The 20,667-nt window shown below is 37.4% G+C and overlaps 1 protein-coding gene across 2 annotated transcripts; it reads left to right on the plus strand.

Moving 5' to 3' along the window:
• Positions 1–13,199: 13,199 nt before the first annotated feature.
• hrh2b (histamine receptor H2b) lies at positions 13,200–17,010 on the plus strand. Of its 2 annotated transcripts, XM_044139617.1 has the most exons (3): positions 13,200–13,279; positions 13,387–14,202; positions 15,489–17,010. In XM_044139617.1, exons 2-3 carry the CDS (start codon positions 13,531–13,533, stop codon positions 15,963–15,965), a joined length of 1,149 nt encoding a protein of 382 aa, XP_043995552.1. In that variant the 5' UTR covers positions 13,200–13,279; positions 13,387–13,530; the 3' UTR covers positions 15,966–17,010. The 2 variants fall into 2 exon arrangements, 1 of the variants encoding a protein (XP_043995552.1); XR_006372863.1 differs by lacking the exons at positions 13,200–13,279; positions 13,387–14,202 and adding an exon at positions 14,937–15,020 and having other exon boundaries at positions 15,489–15,577.
• The last annotated feature ends 3,657 nt before the right edge of the window (positions 17,011–20,667 follow it).

Raw genomic sequence — 20,667 nt, forward strand, 5'->3', positions numbered from 1 at the left:
ACTTTTAGCTGCATTTAATAGTAATTTCTCCATTTGTTTCTCTGTTCTTGTTAGCATTGTACCATGTTACTGTTTTCATAGTTTATATGCTGCTTATAGCTAAGATTATTTAGCTCACAACTAAATGTAGTTTGCTCATTAAAAATGTTAGCAAACAGTTTTGGTTCTGGCCACAACATCTGTGAACCCAATTTTGAAATAACCCGCATCTGCTATACTACTGCACCTCTTTACTTAAAAATTTCTAGATTTTGCCCATATCCAACAAGAAAGTGCTACATTATAGTCAACCATTTTTTTTTTTTTTTTAAATTGTGAAAATGTTATGTCTCCTTTTTAATAATGTTTTATTAATTCATTTGTTTTCTTTTGTTTTTTTTAATGAAGCTTGAGATAAGGCCAACAATTATACCCCTAATTTTAAGTTGCGATTTCATAAAACCTTGGAAGACCAGACCCAACACGGTGACGGCAGCATCTGGTCTGAGTTCGTGAAATATGAATGGAGCAAAAATACTTTGGAAGAGAAAAAAAATTGTTGACAGTCGCAAGAGACAAAGAGACTAGAAAATGCATCTTCTAGCAGAGTTATGAGTCCAAACATCCAGAGTTGTGTCCAAATGGTTTACATCAAAACATATTCATGTCATGTGTTTAAAAAAAAAAGAATACAGTGAAAGTCCAGACCGAAATTAATTTGGGAATCTATGACAAGACTTGAAAACTAAGTTTGAAAGATGCTATCCGTCTAATGCGACTCATTTTTAAAGGAGGAATTGGTGTAAATTTTCTGACCTGGGTGTGCAAATCACTTAGAAACGTAACCCATAATGATCGTGGCTAAATGTGGTTTTACTAATGGAAAGTATTAACTCTGGGTGCTGACTGCAAATGCATGACAGAATCTTCATATTTATATTTATAAAAATTTACATTTTACCTCATCTTCAGAATGTACTACTTTGCATTGGTCTGTCATTAAAAATGCAACACTTTCCTACTTGTGAACCGAGTCTGAAAAAGTGTTTAATTTAAAGCAGTGAATGGTGACGGGAGACAAAAGACAACAGGCTGCTAAAGTGAGCTCACACTGGCCCCCTGCCAGGCACAGTTTCTGTCCCTGGCACTCCGTGGTGGACATGGTGACTTTCATATCCTCCACTTTCACATCCACCATGCAAACTACTGAGGACGTTTGAAGAGGATTCTACAACAAGCAGTGGATGACATAACAAATAAAGATCACCATTAGGAAAAGGCAAAAAAGCCTTTGGGAGTTAAAGTAGGGTGCTGAAATGGAGTTAGATAAGAGAAAAACTGAAAGAACTCAATAGGAAATCTAAACAATCTTAAGCAATGGTGGAAAAACTGTACTAATTTTTTAAAAAAGTCTTGGTACGCTACACTCTACTGCTTTTTAGACATTTCTTTAACACTGGTGAAATTATAGTCTTTCAGATTTCTTTTTCTGGTACTTTTATCAATGTTCAAACAAATGGTAATAAATCCCAAAATCCCTGATTTCCAGCAACAAAGGAGATCTAAATAATCTCTAAAGGGTTACATACCATGGAATGATGGTGGTGGGTTGCCGGTTTGACCCCTGCTCTGTCTGCCTTTGTTGTTGTGTCCTTGCATGCTTGGACACAACAAGCATGCAAGGACACATACACTCGTATGCCCTGTCATACGAGTGTATGAATGCCTGAATGACTGACTATAGTGTGAAGTATCACATAGCCCCAATCCTACTTCTGGACTTGATAAAGCGCTACACAAATACAGGCCATTTACCATTTCACGTCCACTTTGACAACCATCTATTTCAGGTACTATTAATAATCCACTAACATTCTACTGAAGGGAAATCTAGATATGAGGTTCACATGTCATTCTGCTGAATTGTAGACAGATTGTAAATTGAAAAGCAAAATGAAGAAACAGGAACAGGGAATCAAAGGATACAGTTGCTATTGTTTTGAGGAGGACATTAGAATGAACACAAGGTAGCTGATCAAACGTTTAAGACCATAACCCAAAAATAATCCCAACAGAGGAAAAAAAATATTGTCAAAGAAAGGTCTCGTGGCTAACCCCCACTGCTCAAGGCATGCTTGGTGCCACTGGTTGCAGTAGGTTGGTAGGAAGGTGGCTCCATGTGGAGAACATGGAATCACAAAATCCCTGGTATTGGACCCCAATCCAGTTTTGTGTACCTCCCTTTCCATCTATACAATACATGTTTTCAATGGGAATTAGTAAAGAGGTTCTACACAGGATGGTCATGGGAAGAAGTCTTTTGGCTAATGGGCACTGAACTGCTTTGGCATGTCATTGCCGCTTAAAAAAGCCCCTCTGTCAAGAGGGAGACCTGCTGCAGCAGCCGGCTGCAGTTTGACACCTCAGCACAACCTGGAGGTCCATTATTCAAATGAGGTGGAACCAAGCGTCTTAAATCAGGAAAGGCCACGTCGACTGTGCAGCAATGAAAACATCTCCGCTGGGATCTACTCGTCAAGCTCCGGAAACCATCAGGACTGTCCTTTTTTTCCCCGTCAGAAAATAAATATTTCCTCCATCCGATAGGGTTGCTTGTAGAACGCTGTTTTGCAAAGTCCAAACAAGTACATTTGTATCACCGTAGAAGGCACAGCCCTTGTAGAGACTTTATAGTCCGCCATTATACAGAAAATTCTTCATCAGTAGGGGGCCACCACTTGGGTCAAGGATCTGTCTCTGTTTTTAAAGACAACCAGCTGAAAACCTAAGCTAAAAGCAAGGGAAATTGTTTTGAGTCTTGAAGTGTTATGACATTTAAAATTACTTTCTCTCTGCCCCACCTCGGCAGTGATGACTCATTGCGAGAGGCCTTGAATGTGCAGCTCATTAATCCTGCCTCGTAAAACGACAGAAAGTCTTCCTATTTTTGCCATCATGGTGAAGCGAGAGTTATAAATTTAAGCCATTGATCAGCAGATGAAGAGCTTGTTTGAGTTTGAACGCAATTTTTTAAAATCACTTTCTTACTCATTTTGGTCTCTTGTTGCTTTTATTTATTTACTTATTTATTTTTTTATTTTTGCATTCAAAGCTCAACTCAAGACTTCGATCCAAACAGAAAAAAATGCAAATACTTCAGCAGGAGGAGTTTAGGTTTGATTCAAGGTCGTGTTTCAAAAGAGTCAACTGGCTCAAACAGGCAAAATACTAAAGTGTAAAGTCTACAGAAAATGAAATGTTTTCAATAAATGAACTGTTAGATTTGAGCATCTCAATGATTACCTTCACAGTTCATGAAAATTACTTTATTTAAAAAAAAAATGAACTGAAATACATGTCATTAGTTAAGCGTAATGGTAAGAAATTGAAGCAGAAAGGCACAAATTGGCACTAATGTGTTCAAAATGGGGCCATGATTTGGCAAAGGGGGATAAATTAATATGAGTGCATTTACCCAACTCAGAAGTAACACCCTGTCTGCAACCTCTTAGTGGTTTTCAGCTCATTATTTTGGTTCACTGGTCCATCAGGTTGGGCTTTAGTGCTTTGAGCAGCCTCTGCATAAGGAAGCCACACGCAGCAACTCAATCCCTGTCTGAAAACTCCAGAATAAAGAAGCTGACACACAAATAACAAGAGTTCGATGTAGGATTTTTAATCTAAATCAATCCAATAATTCCCAGGTATTCTCTGACATAAAACTTTTTAATGCCATGGCATGTGAAATATGGTTGCAGGGACTTGGATTTTCAATGATTCTTGAGATTTGGACTAAACATAAGGAATATCACATATGTATTTATGTCAAGCCTTACAAGTGATGGTTTGTCAGAACTTACGAATAAATCCTGTTCGAGAGAGTATTCCAAAAGCAGCACTGAGACAAGAGACAGGTCTGCAGAATGATGCAATAAAAGTTTAACTGCACTTACAGGAAAAAAAGTTTAGACCTCCAAACAGGTTGGGAAAAAAAATAAATAAATATTCTTCCAAACGATTCGGTCCCTCTAAGCTGACAGTCGTGAAAACATCCACAGTCCTTTTAAATGCAATTGGCGTTGATTTGCAGGGGTGTTTTTTCCCCTGCATCACCACAAGCTTTATGTGACAGCAGTGATTCATAGTTGTGTTTAATCCTGTAGGACAACATATGCAAATTATGTGACTGAGCCGTAGAGCAGATTAGTTAGGAGCAATAAACAAGGCCTTCTCCTAGTTGGATATTTCTCAACAAAAAAATCACAAACATTTAAGCAAAAGAAAAAATGTATCATTTGTATAAGCTTCAAGAAAAGGATTGTCTCAGCTGTTGCCACTCTCTTGTGAGAGTGACTCTCCCATGAGATTCATGCATCAATCATTCCTCTGTGCTGCTTCTCTCCAGGGACAGTTTGATGTGAAATAACAAGTATGGCGATCTAAAACCTCATGCAGAAGTGACAGTTATATATTTTTTTCCCTGCATATGCTATCTAAAAGTTCTTCATTAAATTAATTCTCTGTGCAATATTATTGTCAAATAAAATTTTCTATTGCTATTTTGTACATAAGCAGCTTGCTGCAGTGTGTGTTTTAGTGATAATTTGCATGCTAGAGTTAGTAAATGAATTTTGACAACGTCGGCACGGTGACGGCGAATAATCGCCAAATTCAGTGCAATGTGGAAAACAAAGTTCTATCCACTTCTCTCCTTTGTTTAATATTTCAGGTGGAAATCTAAATGATGTATGAGTGTGTATATTTTATTATTTTGTTAAATTAAATAATATTAACTTCAACTCTGTGTGTCAATGGTGAAATGAAAAGTTTATTACGCCGCATGCTCTAATCTGTTTTTTTTTTGTTTTGTTTTTTTTTTTGCTGTTGAACGAATCAAGAGACAAACGTTATCTGTTTTTGGGACGTTTCAAAAACGGGCGAGAAACCTTTTCAAACCTCATTGGGATTTATTGGATAAGGTACAACAGAGGATCAGCGTGTAAGTAAATGCATTGGGAGGGCAGTTTTCAGTTGCAGCAGTGGCCATAATGCACTGAGGCATGGAGTACTACTGTTTCTCATTAAGCATGCTTCAGCTGGTACGTTCTAACTCTGACCTTATTAAAGAAAGACAAACAACAGCGGCTGATGTAAGTCCCCAGGCTTTCCATGTGCGTTTTCTAAGTCTGTTCTGGTGAACTGGTCCTCACCTCAGTTGCCTGTTAATACTTTTCTTTTCTTCCTATTTACCAAATAATAGCATTCATCGCTCCTCTCTTACTGCTCTCTATAAATGGAAACACCGCTGCCGGTTTGAATCACAGGCAGGATCCACGACTCATTTTGACGTGGAGACTCAGTGGCAACGTTCCTTGGGGTCTACGAATGGGGCAAAAGCGACCAGAGCAGGATTTAGCTTTTACTCCTGCTCTCGTGGCTGAGTGTCTTCCAGAGGGGCTTTAGAGGAGCGATAATCCACTGAAATGTGGGAGACGGACTTCCTCTGGGACAGAAATGCGATATGACAGCAGAACGGTCAATGGTAGAGGGAAGAGAGAGCTGGGTGTTTACACAAGGGAGCAAATATATTTTGTTCTAAATAATGTCACTTTGCAAACTCCACTGTGATGCATTGGGCTCAACGTTTAAGGGGTTATATAGAAACAATGAGTAAAGGTGTTAGTAGGAATATATTGACACTAATATCAGTATTGGCAGTTGGTAGTTATTTTTTAAGATTTTGATTTCGGTCCGATAAGTAAAAATGCGTCAAAATTACCAACTGATGTTTATTTTCATTTCATTACTGTTTGTGTGTTTGACGGGAGGAAGAAGAAGAGAGGTTGGCACTGAGCTATTTTGGATTGGCCTTCAGTGATTTCTGCTAGAAAGCAGAAATCATGATTCTATCAAGCCATACTGGTACATCGCACTGTCACTGTCATATCTGATAGTTCATTTTCTAAAATATGTATTAGTTTTAGACCATATGTGACACATTTCATACCTTACAAAGTGCTCAATTTTTGTCTTGTCAATCCCCAAAGTCTCGGAAATAAGCAAATAAGCTTGCACCATGCTTTTAAGGATTTTTTAAAAAATATTATTCTATAGCTCTGGCAGCGATCACTCCACTGTCTGAAAACCCAATTTTGCGTTTACTACAGTTCTCTTTGACTTTACAGTTAGTTGCTGATCTAAGCTAATTAAATAGCAAAAAAAAAAATAATCTTAAACATCATACACTTTCGGTGATAGCTTTCTATGGCCAGAGCTGTCTCTTAAAATTGGAACAATTGTGGGATGGGCTTTAATGACCAGGACTGTAGCATTTCTAATATATGATTTTCAGAAGTAAAGTTAATTAAATGAGTCTATAAAATCTAATGTGAGCTTAACACTTAGAGGACATCTCAGAATTAGAGATATTGAATCTGTAGGTTGGCATTTAAATGAGTTTACAACAGCACATAGCTCTATGCATCCTAATGAAGCTTCATGTGGGTTTTTTTTCCCCCTAATTTAATTAAAGAAACATTCATCATGTCTCCTATACTTTAAATCCTCTGATATTTAGAAGCAAAAAGAAAAAAAAAATCAGCTCCACCTACAGTAATATTAACTTCAGCAAATCATTAGCAAACCTGTATGATGTCTGAAAAAGTTAGACCTCGGCGCTGCCTGCGCGTCGCTTTTGATGGGATTTACTTTGATGACAGAAGAAAGCCTGAGATTAAAAGGGATTCAACACAAAGCAGGTCAAGAACAGTGAGGGGAAAAAGCTTGTTAGAATCGTCACTTCAGGCTCATCTCATTAGCACAGCGTTGTGATTGATGACGACTGACAGCCGAGCTGGAGAACTATTTTTTTAACACCTAACATTCAAGGATGTAAAATATACGAAAGATGAGGGGAGCGTCTGTGACTGGGAAGCATTACAGGTCACTGCCAATTTGAAGCTTCTTTTAAATCAAAAGGCTGTACATGTAAGGATGGACTAATGCTTAACAGCGCTATATTACAGAGCAAAGATAGTTTTTAAATTGATTGCAGTCACGTTATTTGACTGCTCTCATAAAATAATGTGACTCAAATGAAAAACTGACTGAAAACTTATGTCACATTGACACATACTACAGTAAATATTAGTTGTTGCACAAATTGAATGGTTATTCGAACTTATTTTTGTTTGCATAGCAAGTCTGCAGCACGTATTGACTGTCCAGTTGGCAGTTCTGCTTTTCCTGTGTATTTTTATATTCACCTGATTTCCCACCAACGTCCAGCAGATGGGAGAAAAGACTTGCAAAAGAGAACTGACATACTGAGTTAGGCCTCCACACACGCCTCACATCCCCCACAATGAGCTCCAAATCTTTGAGGTTTCAAGTCAGGACTAGGTGCACCATTCCAAAGCTTCTTCAGAATAAACATATCAGTATAATTACTTTAAATCTGAATATGCAGGGCGTACGGATAATTTTGATAGTGTCTACATCTCAGCTTGACCTAACTAGGGTTTATAAACCACAGCACAATGCCATTTACAAACAAAACCTTCTGAGATACCCAGCCTTTCTTTTCCGACTGTAATATGGGTGACTGATGGGCTGAGGAGTTTAAGTACCCCACTGACGCTCTCTTACTCTTTCCAACTTCTCTATCATTGCTAATTTAATCCAGTAAATGTTGATGATTCATTTGGTAGTTAATGTGCTTGTCTCACTTTCTCATTCATATATGCAAGTAACAGGCCAGAATTTGAAGAATGAGAAGTTGGTGTTCCAGCAGTCAAGCACTGTGACCCATTCTTCATAATTCATGTTACTGTTCAATCTTTATACAAGCAGGATTCTGCAGTCTGACTTTAATTGTTAACTTGTTGATTCAGGGGCAGGGAAGGCTGGCGTGTGGATGAATAAAAATGAGCTCGGATTAAATCTGTTTCATTTTGTAGTAACTGTGGTTTTATTTGTCTAATTTTACCTTTCATCTAGTGCAACAATTCAGTCTTCTTTTGTATGCTTTTGCATTTTTTTTCCTTTACAAGTTTCTCTTTGTATTCAGTTTAGATTATTTGTCATCTAAAAGTAAGATGTCACCATTCTCCAGCGAATAACGGCACCATTCTTTTGTGTACAGTTGAATGCCACCTACTGCCTGATTCACTATTTACACATATATTTATTTGTTGTTCAAAATTCTTGGATGTACATCAAATTATTTTACTTCACCTCTGTATTGTGTGACGACATAGCCTAATGTGGCTACAAATATCCATAAAAAAAACTGTCTAGGGCAATTATTAACAAAATTTGTACTGGTAATTGAAATCAAAATGACCAAGTCAGCACTCCTCCTGATCATTAGGAAAACATTATTCCTATAGTTCAGTCTTAGTTATTGTTTACAAATACCTGCCTGACATGGCTTAGTTATTAATTATTCCATGTAGAGGATGGAAGATTTGGAAACCTTTCTTTTTCTTCATCAATAAAATACTAATTTAAAAACTGCCTTAACTGGGGTGCTGTAGTGGAGGCCTTAGTCCTCATGGCGGTGGTCGCAGGTTCGATGCCCAGCCTGGCGACATTTACCGCATGTCTTTCCCTCTCTCATTACCCTGTTTCCAGTCAAACTACTTTCAAATAAAGGCCACTAGAGCCAATAAAACCTTAAAACAAAACAACAACAACAACAAAAAAACTGCCTTAACTGTTTTATCAAAAAGCAACTTGAAACATTTATGTGTAGCAAATCACATGAAAATAAGGAGATAAAAACTAATAAATAGGTTCGACATGTGCATGAGTTGAGCATCATGTACTTCTGCAGTTAATGCTACAAAATGATTAAGAGGCTAAACTGCAGGAGTTCAAAGTGTATTTGGTGATGGCACTTTCATGTTAATGGGAGGAAACATGAGTGGGGGTGGAGACAGAGGAAGAGAGGGAGTGGGTAATAAATATACTCATGCAGGATCGAGGAACGTGAGAACATTCGTGATCTAGGAGAAGAAAAAAAGCAGCGAATATGGTAAGTCGATAAGATTTTTATTTGTTTTTCTTAATGGCAAATTTTAAACTAAGGGAAATGCATGCATTTTTTTTCCTCATATTTAAAAATTTCCATGATGAAATTTTAGTGTCTTCCAAAAAAATGACAATAAAATTGGTATGCTTACCTAGCTGGACTGACATAAGTAGTTTGAACCGATGTGTGAGTTGCTTAGTGATACATAAATGTCACTTTTTGTGGTTAAACATTGACAGCATGTAGGTACGTCTTAAGGGGATCATAAAGTATGGAAAAATAAAAATGTGATGGAAGGACAACAAGAAAAGGGGTCAGTTGCCACCAAAAGGTAGTTAGCATCTAAGGGACACAAAGGAACACTTTGTACATTTGAGCATTTTCACCTCATTGAAATTCTTAGCAATAAACTCCTGCTTGTTTACTTTATTTCAAGTTAACAGTTCAAATCTTTTGTTTACCTACTTCTATGTATTCTGGGTGTTTTTTCTAAAGGGAACTTATGTCAAATGTGATTATGAGGATACTTTAAATAAAACAAAAACTTCTGAAAAATTTTACTGTAAATAAACAAAAACCATTACAAAGTGAACATGGAAGTGTGGATTAATAAATAACGGCAAAAAAACCCCAAACAAATCAACTCAATAAAAGTTGCATAACTTCCTTTAGAGTCTTTTATGGGGCTGTGCTGCTGCTAATTTCCCACTTCACATGTTAATTTAGTGATTTATGATGTGAAGCTCGCTCTTGTTGTCAATTCATATGACTTTTTCATTACGCAGTGTGTTTTCAAACTACTATGTACAGGTGTGCTGTCGAAACGCTACGCTATTTAATTACAGGAAATACGAGCCTTTGTTCATGTGTGCTGTGCAGATCAGCATGTGACTGTGCCACTCATTTGGAACATGGTATCAAGCAGTAAAGTAATCGTGTGGTATTAGCCAAATAACAAGACAGTATTAGCGCTCAGAGGTGTAATCTAGCAAGTCATACATAAAGTGTTAACACAGGCTAAGGCTCAGCCATCTATGCAGTCTGTGTGATTATGCATTAAGTGCATACACATGCAGCCTTTCATCATTTCAGGCATGATAGTTTTCCAGAGACCCATAAGCACTTAATGTTTTCCTTTCTCCTACTCAGCCTTTCTCTCCCTTCTGGATCAGACTTTGCTAGAAATAGGAAACTAAATTATGCAATGACTTGTTAAATGAGCTCAGATCATTCATAATATGATAGTGTCGTATTTCACCTGTTGCCAATTTCCTTTGGCACCTCACCAGCAGGACACGGCGAAATGATAACAAAAGTGATTTACTTTATCTTAGCTCTGGACATAATTCTGACAGTTTACTTTTAGAGTCAACTCACTGTTTTACCACGCTACACCATGATTCTTAAAGCGCAGGAAGGAGCTGACTGGTTAAACAGCTCGAGTTACTTTAAATCTGTGGTTCTAATTAACTTAAGCTTTGTTTGTATATGTTCCATATCTTTTGTTGTTAATTTAAATAGATGCTATCACAGTCATTCATTTATGAACCATGTAATAAAAAAAATTCTGATTAGTCTTCTACTAGGAAAACTGACAGGAACCTCCATGAAGCAAAGCAAAGTGGAGCCCAGGTAACATGGCGCTTCCTTTTTCAGCTTTGGTAGCTACTGAATATTCCCTGTACAAACACCACATGAATGAGACTGTCCAGTTAAACATACACCATAAAGCCAGAGGTGCAAATGTCTTATCTCTCTTCTTCATGGACTACACTTAATATTGGTTGGGCCACTGTGTTATTATTTTACAGACAGATTAGTAACGATGCTGTGTAAACTCGTGAGAAGTTTCTACCTAGATACATGACCAGCAACAAAAATAAAGTTTCCATGCTTAGTACATGTTATTTTGTCATTTTAACAAGTTTAAACTTTAGCAGAATATGTAGTTTGCCATTTTGTGTAGTGCAAGGTAAAGAGGAGAATTAACCTACATTAATGTCAACAATTGTCTAAAAATCTGTAGGTGGCAGTTGAATTTATTGCAGTAAATAAATAACAGACATAATGTAATTGCACTGGCTGGAAATTTTACCTGTTAGTTCATCATCAGTGGCTCCTTTATTAATCATTGTGGTTTGAGAAACATTAAATCTTATTTTCTGCTCCTTAGCCGCTGATGAATGTTAGTATTGAATGAAGTATTTTGTTTCTGTTTCTCCTCTCAGAGATTGAAGACTCGCATGTGTGTGTTTGTGTGTGATGCCAAGAAAGCACTGCCTGACATCATCCAATTACATTAGATGTTGCTGTAAAATTAGTTTAGCTTCTTGATTACCAAATAATTTGTGTGTGTCATAAATATCATTTATCCACATTATCTTAGCCTCACCAGTTGGGACAGCTAGGGCCTTGACAGAAGATACAAAAATAATCACGAGCGCATTTAGTACGTTGTGTTTGTTTGATTTCTCACAAGGTGTTGTGTTTTGAGACAAGGTGGACATGAACAACATAGATCTGTAAATTCAGGCAATGGGTATTAACAAATAGGACACGACTTTAGCATGTAAAAATGAGAAAAAGACAAAAATAAAACAGCTCTTTAGTCTATTTTCAAACCATGTGAGGGGACACAATAAATTGTTCATCTTACATCAAGTTATTTCAAAAGAGTTTATATTTATACAACCACTATATACACTGAATGTTTTATGATTGTTTAGAAAAGATAGCTGTGTGACCTCGCTACTGGTGAGTAATTACTGCTCTGCCTACGCATTCTCCAATAAATCTCCAGAGACCAACTCTTTGACCTCAGCATCTATGAGGTTTTTTGGAGGGGGGTTAACCTATTTATGTCATGAATTTGATGTGAGGTGGTGAGGCAGATGCTTGAGAGAACCAGGATTTGAAGAATAAGTGTATTTAATAAAGAATTCATCCACAATTGTCCAACAAACAAGGCAGCACTGCTGAGCTGAATCCAGGGCTCGACGCAGGTAGCACAAGTAATATGAATGGACAGGGACTGTAGTGACATCAGACGAGGACCCGACAAAGACACAGACACACAGGTGACACTAAATACACAGAGGGTAATCAGGGAACGAGACACACCTGGGAACTAATCAAGGGGAGACAGGACAACACAGAGACTCAGACACACAGGAAACTTGAAATAAATACACAGAAAAACATGGAACCTGACAATTTATAGTGTTTGTATTGGGGATCTTTTAAAGTCCACCCCCTTTTTCTATTACTGAATGGATAAATCTACTTCATTCACTTCCAAATTCCCATGAAGACTCCTGAATGCATATTTGCTTTATGAATTGTTATATCTACTAAAATAAAATCTGGTATAGCTTGTGGTGCTGCAAGAGAATCTGCAAGATGTGCTAATGATGCCAGATGGTCATTAGTTAGTTTACTCTGCAGCCAGATGACAGCACTACATACAGTATTTCAATCTATATGAGAAAAATAATTAGTTTATGGGACAAACAAAATGCTAGAAAGTAACACAGTAACCATGCTGAGGAAGTAACTTGTTGGAAACCAGGAACTATATGGAGGATAGAAAAACTTACTGCATGCATACAATGCCTATAAAAGTATGCAGCCCTATTTGAAGTTATTTTTTTTATTATTATTATTTTGTAAAAGAAGCCATGATCAATATAATTTGACACTTTCAATGGCACAAGATATTTAAAGAGAAGTCTAATGATAAAGGCAAAAGCAGATTTTTACAAACTATGGTGGAACCTGGTATCTATGGGGGTTAAGGACCACAACTGTCAGTGAATTTCTAACCTCAGCAAATATATGAGACCCCCTCATAAAACTTGTATAAATTTCTGTTATAAGAATTCAAACACCAAACATACCTTACTGTTCATTAGCATTCACAGTAGAAACCACCCTTGTACTACCACAGAACATAATATCTAAGGTCTTCCATCTTGGAGGGTATAGCCAATCAGCACCAAGAAAAATTAAACTCACTCCTGGATTGGCTGCTTTGAAAACACAAGCCAATAGCATGGCAGCACTACGTCGCAACTGGCCTATTTTAGCCAGATTCTCAAGTTGCACTTTCTTTCTAATATTTCAGATATACTCTACTAAAAAAATCTGCAAATCGTCTTTTTAATTAGACTTTTCAAGGTCCGAAAAACAGTCATGCATTGGTGAAAGTTGGGGACACCATATTTGATAAATCTAACATGTCCATGAAGGATATTTGAAAGGATCTAGGTGAAAAATATATATCAGTGAGATTTAGTGTGGTTGTGCTTTCAATGAATGTGAATCCATGAAATGTTTAACCTATAAGTAATACATTCTTATTCTGTCTTTCCCAGGGGTCTGTTTACTTCAGCAACACTTTCAGAGCTTGAAAAGACATGGCGAAAAAGGCCTTTCCATGCAGTGATGTGCTTTTGAAGATGCCTCAAAGAGACGCTAAAAGGAGAATCGTATTTTGAATAACTGAACTGGCCAAGTGGATGATTCATTTTAACTTAGCTAAAATTGACAGTAACCAGGTGGAAATGACTGTGACCACAGTTCTCCGCTGGCTGTTCCTCATGTTCGTTATACTTCTGACCATCGGCGGTAACATTCTGGTGTGCTTGGCAGTGGGGCTCAGCCGACGTTTGTGGCGAACAGCTAACTGCTTTGTGGTGTCGCTGGCAGTTGCAGATCTCCTGCTTGGCATGTTGGTGCTCCCCTTGTCTGCCACGCTGGAGCTCCGCAACAGTAAATGGCCTTTTGGAGGAACACTGTGTAATATTTACATCTCAATGGATGTCATGCTGTGCACATGCTCCATCCTGACCCTGTTGGCAATCAGTGTGAACAGGTACCTGGCCATTTCATCTCCCCTCAGCCACTCTCAAAGAGTCACCCCACGAAGGGTGTCACTTGCCATAATCTTCATCTGGCTGCTGTCACTGGCCGTGGCTTTTTTCCCCGTCCACCTGGGCTGGAATACAGCAGACTACATGGTGCAAAACTTGGACTGGGAATTTGGGGATGAGGGCACTGGTAAAGGACGCTACTGCCAGTTTGAATGGAACAACAACTTTGTCCTTATTTATGCCTTTGGCACGTTTTACTTACCACTGATGGTCATGTGCGGAATGTATCTTTGCATTTTCAGAGTGGCACGTGAACAGGTTAGTGTCAATTACTGATTTATCTTAAATCATCCATAAACTGAAACCATTGGAAACCAGACAGATAGTTCTAACAGCACATATTCCCTGAGTGATTTGGCACAGGTCAATGGTTTGGTACATCATTTTGTCTTTTTTCATTGGCCCAAACAACCAACCTGTACTGCAGTATTTCTGGACCCTTTTCAGTTGGAGCTCCATAGCGCAATAATCTGCTATGGTTAGGAAGGAGCTACTAGCATCACACAACACAATACATTGATTGGATGGCAAAAAATAAATAAATGCCAGACATAGACATGGATCACATTTGTTGTTGAAAACTGATATGATGCCATGTTAGGTATTTGGGTTCAGTGCTAATTCCTGGTGAGACAATATGCCGAACCACGTTAGTGCTGGACATGGTCCAGCACTCACCATAAATGCCTCTTTTCACTTAGGGAAAAGAGGCATTTATGTTTTGATTAGTCCTTTGCATCATATTAAAACTCACAAAACATTCAAAAGCTGTGAAAGTATGTCACATATTTTCCCTTACATGGCCAAGTATTACTGTGCACAGAGCCAATCATACAAATTCACATCCCTGGTCCTCAAGTACTCCTGCCATGCATGTTTTAGGTTCCTTCTTGCTTCCACACATCTGACTTAAATGAATAGGTGATTAACAGGCTTCAGCTGCCCCTGATGATCTCAAAGGAGATCCTGCCATCATTTGAAACAGGTGTTCTGGAAAAGAGATACATCGAAAACATGCAGGAGAGGGTTGGAAACTACTGCACTGTAATTAATTTCCGTTTGAATGAGCAATAAGTGTGGGTTTGAGGTGCTTTTCCAAATTTTTATTTCTTGTTTTATACTAGGTGTTTTTCCTGCTGAAAATCTTAATCTCACACTCTTTGTTTTGCACTGTTTTCATACAGCAATTTACTACTTAACTTACCTTATTGGTGTGGTCTCTTGTCCCAGTTTGTGGAGTGGTTAGACAAACAGCCCATTGTTTTATGCTATTAACACTTCAGGGGAATCAGAATGTAAAATGTAATTAACATGAACAATAATCATTCACAATAATTTACATATTTGTGGAGGGATTTTTGCACTTTATGTTTTGGGCTGTTGACTTCGTGTGGCACCACATCATATTGTCTCTTGTCAAAAATGCTTGTTGCAGATTTTGTGATTTTGAATGTAGATTTTTGAAATCAGTTCCTTGGATTAATGAAAGAAATTCTGTTGTTTTCTCTGCCTCTCCATCCCTACCCTACCACCAATCTTTTCAGGTTAGACGTATCCGTGCTACCACTCCTTCATTTGCACGCTCAGCGACTGCTGCCATAGCCCGAGAGCACAAGGCTACAGTCACCCTAGCCGCTGTACTTGGTGCATTTATCATCTGTTGGTTTCCCTACTTCAGCTACTTCACCTGCATGGGTGTAAAGGAAAAGAGAAATCCTCCCAATACCTTCCATTCTGTAGTTCTGTGGCTAGGATATTTAAACTCTACCCTTAATCCCATCCTCTATCCAGCATTCAACAGGGATTTCCGTCGAGCCTATGGGGAACTGCTTCGCTGTCGAGGATCATCACGCAGGACACTGCAGCTTACTCATGTGACTCTGTACAAACGACTGACCTTTTTCAAGCCATTCAGGGTCTCCCAAAACTCTAAGGAAAGCACAGCTGCGGTCATGGTTGAAAGACAGAAGAGCCTTTCTTTGCCCTGTGAAGAAAGGCATGGTGCAGATGATTCAGGGTAAAAGTTCTTTGGATGACAGCCTGTATAAACATTGTGGGTATAAATCTACTAAACTGCACCACACAGCACCAGCTTAAGTGACTTTTCAACTTAGATAATCATTTTGTGCTTCAATATGTGGGGCTATATATGAAGATGAAGCCAAATCCAAGGTCCAAGGGATCGTTTTTATTGTACATAGTTTTGAAGTATCTGAAGTACTGTTTAGGTGAGTTTAATAAAATAATATATCCCAGGACATGTTCCTGCAAAAGGCATGGGAACACCGGTGCTAAAGGATGCAAACTGTTTGTTTTCTCTCCCTACAACCCTGCAAGTCATAGTGAATATGTGACCAACAACCTGATTTGATATGCATAACCGGTTTATGCTTCACCTGACCAGAGCAGAATGACCTCAAGGACTTCCTGGACATCTTAACAGAATTTCCGTAAATAAAGTAATCCTTTAAGGAATGCTTTCTTAGCATGTAAAGCTACTGTGGAATGAAGAGCGTTGTTCTCATAATCTTGTTTATGTAAACACATAGCATAGCTGTCTAAAAACAAATTGCTGGATTGAAAACAATCCGATTTGAGTTGTTTTGCTAAACTGGTCCTGGTTTAAGCTGATTTGAAACAAGGTTGGGGTTGTGAGTTTGACCAGGCAAACTTGTTTATGTTTTCAACCCCAAAACTGGATTATGGATTATTGTCTAATGCTAAGAACTAGAGTGGGTTAAAAATAATCAATATCTTGAGTTACAAGACAAGTAATATTAAAATGAGTAAACTGTATGCCTAGTTTATTCCTACATTCCAAATTACTGGGTTAGGAAAAAAAAAAACATAATAGACTACAGATTACATATGAATAACAATAATCATGCTAAATTTTAGCTATTTAGCTTCAGTGCACAATCTTTTATAATTAAAGTAATATGGCTGTAGCAAGTAATATGGATATGCAGTTGCTAAAAAAGTATGCATAAAGATTTCTTCTTGGTCTGTTCATATTACCTGTTAAAGCAGCTCTTTTGGTAGAAGTGAATGCTACTCATAGACAGTGCTAACTTGTGCTGACTACTTAGCATCCAAAAGGCTAATGCTACCGAGTTTAGGTGAACAAACTTCTCTGGTGCAAAGTTAAATATGGACTGATTCCCCCTTGGGTTGATTTAACCCAACAGGGTTGGACCCAAAATACAGGTTAGGTTTTCAAGCCGAAATATCACGTGTAATTGTATATATAACATTAAATCAAACAATGCAAACCCTATTAATAACTTGTCACTGTCAGTATGAGTCCTTATGCCTTTGTGAATAATAAAGGTCAAAAAGTGAGGTGGCATTTAACATAGACTGAACTCCTGTAAGAGGAAACAACAGGAACATCAACCTGGAAATAATTGTTTCCTGCTCTAAGGTCAGAATTGTTCGACTAGTCTCTCTGTTGCTTCAGTTTTTTATGGGACCAAAATATATATATTTTTTTTTTAACATTGTTTTTCAAGTAAGATGAAAAACATACCACGATTGCTCCATTCAAAGTGCGTCATCGTATGCCTGGTGAAAATATATTGCCCCATCACCATCAGGCCAATCCAATATAGTACTTGTCTCATTGTTTATACAAAGTCTGATGCAAAGATCATATCTGTCATTTAAAATCCTTAGTCATTTTCATTGAGGTTATCTTTGTTTACTTGTACTTTGTGTTCTCCTCTGCTACATTTCAATGGCACAAAGATTAATAAAATCACATCTGCTGCATGAAAAGCAGGAATTTTATCTCAATGTCAATAATTGCATTGTTATTAAGTTGGTGTGTTTGACTATGAATTATTCAAGTCACAGAAAGAGAATTATTTACATGGGGGGTTTTTTATCTTTTTTATTATGAAAAAAAAAGTTTTTATAGATTTTCAGCAAGGAAAAATGTAAATGATGAAACGAACTAGCAATATTGAGCAGCACAGAGATGCATCATAGATACAGGATGTAGTTTGATCGAGTTTGATGATACAAAAGAGCAAACTAATGCTGTGGTTGATTTAATGTTTCTTGTAAAACAGTTTTCAACAGGAGTTTTTGTCCAGCTCTCAAATGGCAGAGGAACATCTTGATAGAGATTTATGTTTTTGCAGGATGACTTTTGTAAATTCAATCCTGTTCAAGTGAGACAGACACTATGGTGCTCTGAGATTAGCACCAAATGATGTGACCCCTCCTTCTAGGAGCATCGATATACTAGAGTAAATTGAGTTGTTTTGTCGTAATTTCAAACATTTAAGCTCATTGGTCAAATTTTAATCTCAAACAAAGATAACCTGAGTAAATACGCAATGGAGTGCCGAAATAATTTTGATTTGATTCAGTAAAGAGAACCTCCCTGATCCTCCACAAATGCAAAGTGTTGAGCCTTTCTTTGAGTATAAACATTAGGCTATTTGGGGGGAAAAGTTTTGTGGTTTGACAAGACAAAATTGGAACTTTTTGGAAGATGTGTATCCCATTGCATCTGGTAAAATACAGACAAGGCATATCAGAAAAATAGCATATTAACAGTCAAACATGGTGATAGATGACGGATGTTTGCCTTTGCTGCAGTACCTGGATAACGCCTTAACTGCGTGTCTGACCATGAGTTCGTGAACTTAAGTTCACAAACTGCATAGCAGCAACTGAATGACTCAAAACAAAAGTAAAATAAAGATTTTGGTGTGGTCTTTTCAAAATCTGGAATTAGCCAATTAAGATGTTGTGGCATTAACCTTAAAAATGTTATCCATCCTAAAGGTTTTCCAGTGGCTGAATAAAACAATTTAGAAGGTGGATAAAAAAAAAAAAACTCCTCCAGAAATCTTAAAATTGATTTCAAATGCTTGGTGACAGTCAAGTGGGGAGCAACTAACTAATATGTTTAGGGATTAATTACGTTTTTCAGATAGGACAGTTTAAAAAACTCATTTTGCATTTGGTTAAGTTTATCTATTTTGTTGTTAAAATTTCCAGGTCCCTCTTGAAAATGAGATCTAAATCTCAATGTGATTTTACCTGGTTAAATGAAGGAAATAAAAAAAAACCTTTGAGGGTCCTTCATATTTAACTGTGACATAAAGGAAAAGGTGGACAAATCTGTGTGAACATTTTTTATAGCACTGCATGCTAACCCATGACCTTTAATGGGAACAAGAACTCTCACAACATTACTGTGTTTACTTAAAGTGAAATATTAAGATTTTCTTACCACTGGAGATGAAAGAATTTAATGAGTAGGGATTTATTGTATCTCCTCAGAGAACACAGCCTGCATTAAGTACAAGAGTGGAGTCACAGGTTAACAGCTCAGGCCAGGCAAAAACAGCACTTTTTAATATATCACTCATCTCCAATAACATTCTGAGGATGTTTGCTTTCACAAAAGTAATAGAGAGTGTTTATGTTTTGCAGTCACTGTTGCCTCATTGATCTATTTTGATTTTTTAAGTGGTGCCAATTCATTTGAATTGGTCCATGGTCAAACATGCTGCTCAGGCACACCGAATAGAGAAACAATGCACAGAAGAACAGCTACAAAGTTTTTTGCATGCTTGAAATTGACTATAATTTTTCAAATGGGACATATATTGGTAGGAAATAGATTGAAAAGTGCAAAATGGATAGGATTGTCTGCGGATAGTGGCACAAAATGGACACAAAGTGTGATTTATGTAGGTTTATGAGACAGAAAGCGGGACCCAAATGAGTTCTATATGTACAGTTCCATTTTGAACTGGGTACTATTATCCCATCATAGACCTGTGAGTTGGCCAAGAACAGCATCCATAAGACTGTTTTTGCTCAAAGTTGGATAAAATAATGAGAAAAAAAAATGCAACTGAAGACTTTTTTTTTAAGTCTCAAGTAAAATTGTTTCTGTGGCACAAGAGCAAAATGTTTTATACAAATGCTGAGACCACACCTCAAACTGAAAATTTAAATTCTCAGACGTGATAAATTGTGTAGTAATAATGTTTTAGAAACAACCTTTACAAAAAACAGTCACAACTATGAAGACAGATGCTATAAACTTCCACTAGATGGCAGTATGAATCAACATTCAGTTTTTTCATGACAGATGCTCAGTAATGCACGTTATGAAAGACAATTCATAACCGAGATAAAAAAATTTATTTTTTTTTCTTTGAAAGCTAAGATACATTTGGAACTATTCAGAAAAGGACTGCAGTAAGACTGAAAGCTTAATTAATTTTATGGTTGATTATTAGAGAATGCTTAAATAATTAAATTTATAACTTCCCAAAAGAGAGCATACATACTTTTGACATACAAATTGAAGCTTTTGGTCTATTCCACTTAAAGCTTTCAGTTCGAAAATCAAGCAGAGCAGAGAGAAGAACTTACAATGCAAGAAGCCATTATGACTATAATAGAGTAATACAATATGTTTGTTTAAAATAAAAAAGCTTCCTTCTGCAAGCTAGAAATCGTCTCTGCCAAGCTGGCTTTAATTGCATGCTATTTATTTCTCGCAGAGGGAAAAGGAAAGTGTTTACATTTCGCATACAATATGCGAGTGAGTAGGACGGGAGGTGGGCGGTGAGGAGCCAAACTTAAAATATAATTTTGTTTGTGATTTCTTCACAGCTACTCAAGCCCACATTGCATGAGCTTACAGAGGAGCTGAGGGATGTGACTGGAGAGCAGGTTGTTGTTTGTAAA

The sequence above is a fragment of the Gambusia affinis genome, linkage group LG15 (genome assembly GCF_019740435.1).
Source record: "Gambusia affinis linkage group LG15, SWU_Gaff_1.0, whole genome shotgun sequence".
In the NCBI taxonomy this organism is placed as follows: domain Eukaryota; kingdom Metazoa; phylum Chordata; class Actinopteri; order Cyprinodontiformes; family Poeciliidae; genus Gambusia; species Gambusia affinis.

What these genes read in the sequence shown, in the direction of transcription:
- hrh2b (XM_044139617.1), top strand. Translation starts at nt 13,531, where the DNA reads ATGATTCATTTTAACTTAGCTAAAATTGACAGTAACCAGGTGGAAATG. An exon ending in TCAGAGTGGCACGTGAACAG is followed by an intron (nt 14,203 to 15,488) that starts GTTAGTGTCAAT and finishes CAATCTTTTCAG; the next exon opens with GTTAGACGTATCCGTGCTAC.